The sequence below is a fragment of the Phaethon aethereus genome, assembly GCF_964289735.1.
Source record: "Phaethon aethereus genome assembly, chromosome: 5".
In the NCBI taxonomy this organism is placed as follows: domain Eukaryota; kingdom Metazoa; phylum Chordata; class Aves; order Phaethontiformes; family Phaethontidae; genus Phaethon; species Phaethon aethereus.
This window is the reverse complement of record NC_138579.1, coordinates 5092528-5097348: the sequence shown is the minus strand read 5'-3', so window position 1 is coordinate 5097348 and position 4821 is coordinate 5092528. Positions and strand designations below refer to the sequence as shown.

The 4821-nt window shown below is 40.8% G+C and overlaps 1 protein-coding gene across 1 annotated transcript; it reads right to left on the bottom strand.

The window, feature by feature from the left end:
- Window positions 1-3120: 3120 nt before the first annotated feature.
- On the bottom strand, window positions 3121-4415 carry MAPK1IP1L (mitogen-activated protein kinase 1 interacting protein 1 like; the record flags this gene model as incomplete). The annotated part of the gene is made up of 2 exons (XM_082000953.1): window positions 3121-3846; window positions 4392-4415. The coding sequence occupies 2 exons, from the start codon at window positions 4413-4415 to the stop codon at window positions 3121-3123; spliced, it is 750 nt and encodes a 249-aa protein (XP_081857079.1).
- Between the last annotated feature and the right edge of the window lie 406 nt (window positions 4416-4821).

The window sequence follows — 4821 nt, the reverse complement described above, 5'->3', positions numbered from 1 at the left end:
TATACAAAAGTGACAGCATTTTCAAAAAAATATCAAATCCTGTATTTATAGCTTCTCACTATCATACAGCAATATTTGTTTCATCTAAAGAAAATACAGCAGCAGGTGATAATCTATACTTTAAAGATGTGATTGCTTATATTTCATATTGTAAACAAATGCAGTATGTCAATCTCAAAGCACAAGTCAAAACGAACTTCTCAGCAATTTAACTCAAATGATGCATAGAAATGTACAAATTCCATTGCAAAAGCTTCAGGCCAGAAGTTGCTCACACTTGACATAACATGTGATAAAGTTACTACACAGTATATAGTGACAACTTGAGTTTTGTTTTTGGGTTTTTTTTTTTTCTTTACACAATAGATTAACAGGTATACCCTTTTCACTGCTATGCAAAGAACTTTGCTCACAAAAACAAAGGGGTTATGAAACAGTTTTCATGACCTCAAGAAATACGAATATACATTGAAAAACATCCCATATATACTGAATTTTAGCCTAAATGTTCCAGTAATAAATCCTGCCTATTTCAGGAAGAACCTAGAAGTCTAGTTACTTTTACAAATCCCCTTTCCAAAAATCATCACTTGCTACGTTTGCTTTATCCTTTCCTACCTCTTCCCATTCCCTGCAAAGACATACGGCCAGTGGAATTTCAAACTGGAGTGCTGCTACTGCATGATCCATTCATTTGGAATAATTTTTTTCATTACATTGATTTATGATCTAAGGCTGCAGGTATCAAAAAAGCACTTGAGCACATGTGGTCAATGTTCTCCTTTGTTGATTTTTAATCAGTCTTGCCAAGACCTAAGCCAAGTTTGCTGTTGTTGGGGGGACGGAGGGAAAAGGCAACTGGGGCTTGTTTAAGGTTAATGAAGACTTGCACTTTTGGTTCCTATTTCTAGGGTTACAGATGCTAAGTTTAAGCTGGAATGGTAAGTATTTTTGTTCAGCTCCAGTATTGTCTTCCTGAAACAAGAAATACACGTACCTGTCATGACACTAGATTAAAATAGCCACAGCTAAGATGACTGCTTTTTTCTGCAAAAATATTGCAGGACTTTGCCATAAAGGCTAAGACTACTAACAAGCATCACCACCAGGTCACCCCGTTTGTTTTTAAGAAGTCCATCACATGCATGCAGGAAGCCACGATAAGGTACTGGAAGAGAATTAACTCGCTTTCACAGTTCCATGATACAAAGACTCCCTAATGAGCTACCATGTTAAGCAAAATTTGTTCCTAATTCTACCTACAGAGGCTAAGTTAGGATATCCCCAGCTGGGGATGAAAACAAACTGTCCATGGTCTAAGTCCAGGCTATGAAGTACCACAAAGTGTGCCAGAACTCCTCACTGACACATGGCTGCGTTGGCAATGCTAAACTAGCATTGCAGCAAACCCCTTGCATGCTCTTTGCACAGATATGGCAAGAATATGAAAACTTACTGCAGTGCCCCTTCAGAGGGGAGACAGCTACACAGCAGTGCACAGGCTTCTAGACATTCAATTACTCCCAAATACACTTACTCAGTGAGGTATGCAGACACCTAGCTGAGAAAAGAGGACTTCTCCCTCTTACAATATTCAGCAGTGCCCCAGTGAGATCTCCTCATTCTCAACTGTGGCAAAGGATGGTACAAAGGATCTCTGTACACATAGAACTAAATGCCATGCCAAAAACTGCCAGGAAGAGAATCATCAGGTTGGGGTTATTTTTCACCTTTTATGTTCAAGCTAAGTTTCCAGGGACTCTGGAAAAGCCTGTAGAGTTTACACAACCCAGCAGGAAAGTCAAATTTTAAATTACTAGAACCCAGGTTAGAAATAGGGAAGTACCTTACTTAGGTGGGAATCAGTTCCTCTTTACATAGACCAAGCCAAACTTCCAACCACCACAGAATGAGAACTGGCAAAATGATGTTCTCATTTGCATGCATAAAACTCATATTTGTTGATTCAAAGTTAACTGCACATCCAGGTTATTTAATTTGCATATAAATGCCTGTTTGTGAACACGAGCAATGTGCTGACAAGTCAGACCAAGTATTTCAAATGCGTTATCTTCGTCTTCCGTAGTCCCAGACTGAGCAATTGTTTTGAGTATATACAAAATGCTGAGAAAACCTTCAAGTTCACATGCTGTGTCTCTTTAGTTTGAATTACTGTAGCATGTTCAAAAATTACATTTCTTGAAAAAATCTTGAAACACTTTTTATTGACATTTTAGAACAACCTGAAAATAGACAAAATATGACTATCCATCCATTCAGTGACCAGCACAAGTCTGGCAACACGACTTAAAGCATTCATGGAAATTTAAGAATTAACTTTTTTTTCAGTCCTTGGGCCTGATTCTTTATAATCCTTACTTGGCAACTCCCATTTTTTCAAGGAATACTTGCCAAAGTAAGAACCACAGATGTTAGTTTTGTTTCTGCTCTTCATAGTTCATTTTATTAAACCAAACGATTATGCCAGCGTATGAGCAAGGTAATTTATGCAAACTGCTCCTTCATACCTCAAACGCACATACAAGAGGCAAGTATTCTTCATAGCCCCAAACATTACTGAAACAAAAACTGTAAAAATTTCTCTAAGTAGTGGATGAAGGTGGAAAGCTACAGTATTTTGTTGCCCAGAATGTATTCAACGGTAAGGCTGCAAGAGACAATAATTCATGGTCAATACAGGCTTTTCACAAAGCAGTTAATTCACAGTTACAAAAATTCTTAACTAAAAACCAAATTCATCCTTATAGTTTGTTATTCCCTCCCTACGTGCCCTAGAAGCAATCTCTTTAGCATACAGAGACTAGAATATTTTCTCTTTCAGAAATTATTACAAGGCTTTCCCCTCTTTTTTGCCTTTTAGAGAGGGCTTTCCAAGTAGCGGAAGACCACTGCAACATGATGCTTAGGCACACTCCAACTTGATATAATTAAACCACTCCAGTATATTTAATTAACCATTTAAGAAGGTGTTGGCTATTATTCCGCTGACTACAGAAATAAGACAGATGTGCTGAAATTCCTTACCTGCGCTAACAGGTCTTATGCCAAAAAATTTCCACGCTTAAAAGCATAACATTTTAGAGGAGTTCAAGACCAAAATTAAATACTCACATGGGGACCACCAGGCATTGATGGAGCACCAGCAGGACCAGATGGCACTTGAAAAGGATTAGGGGGCGTAGGATATAGTCCTGGAGCTGGATATGATCCTGTGGGTGGAGGAAATGGACCTGGCGGTGAAGGTCCCCATGTTCCAGGTGGGACCGTACCCCATGGTACTGTTGGTGCAGCCCCTGGAGTCTGGGTAGGAGTGGAATATGGCCCTGGGGGTGGATATGGCATGCTAGGTGCAGGATACTGCCCTCCCATTGTTGGTCCCCATGCTCCAGAGGGCATGGATCCCCATGGCCCAACAGGAGCAGGAGGTGCAGCTGGCTCTGTTGGACCACCATAAGGTCTTGGAAGCTCTGGAAAGGGCATATTTGGTGGAGGATATTGCCCTGGTGGGACAGGACCTGGCACAGTTGGGGGTGGATATGGACCACCAGGAGGAGGGCAAGAGGGTCCAGTAGGAGGAGGAGGAAATGGAGCAGGCGGTCCAGGGGGCATTGAAGGATACATTCCTGTTGGTGGAGGTCCGAATGGCACGCTGGAAGCAGATGTATTTGGTGGCAGTCCGGTTGGTGCCGTAGGGGGAGCGCTTGGGTTGTTCCAAGGATTCGAAGCTGGCCAACCCTGCGGTGGCTGACCAGGCTGTTGACCAGGTTTTGTACTGCTCACTTTGGAGGTTTTAGCAGGTGACTGATCTGGTAAAGCATCTGCCAACTAAAAGATAAAGCATCAGTGAGAATGTAAAATGTCTACTGGACTTACTAGTTGCAGACATTCACCCACTACATGTATATGTTTCAGCTGCCAAAACAGGAGGAAGAGAGCTTTTTGTTGCTGCACAGAGATGATTACATTCATTTTTGTGCAGATTCTATCATTAAGGCAGAAGAGGCATTCTGACATGCTGCAGTTAGAAAACCAAAGATAAAAGGCGACCTACCACAAATAGAAATAAGCAATTTCAGCGCAAATCCAAAGAGAAAAGATTTTCATGGATTTCCATTACAGCTATTCTGACACTATTAAAGCGCAGCTCCTTTATTAATATCACAGCAGAAAAGAACCCACAAGGCACCTAGCAGCTTCATGTGTTTAGTCCACAGATTGCTACATCTACCCAAAAGGAAAACACCACAACTGCAATACAGAGGAAATTGCCTCTCAACTGTAAGCTCCCCTTCTTCTTGAAAAAGTATGTCAACTTTTAGAAGGAAGTAACACAACTGGCTGATCTTCAGGAAAGAAAAACTGTTACTTACCGAAAAATCATCAGTTCCAGACATTTTGCTGAAAAGTAAGGTAAGATAAAGTGAAATTTGTTGAAAATAATAAAAGTATTTCAAGCAAGCGTTCATGAGACAAACGCTACATTTGTCTCAAACCACAGTAAGTGTTGAACTGGCAGCACCTCTTAGCAGCGGCCCATACAGATATATGCTACCCAAATACTTTCCTCTTGATAAAGCTCTCATGAAAAGGGAAGTCTTCAGCCTTTACCCATCTCATCTCAAAGACAGGACCGACATATAATGTAAATGGGTCACATTATACTAAGAAAAAATATTTCAAATATTCATACTGAGCAGGCAGCCTACCCAGACAGTGATGCCTGTGAAGTATTCAAGGTCTTTTCTAAACTGGGACTCAGAAAAGTTAAGGCAGGCTGCTTGCGGGTAAAGTTAATGCATC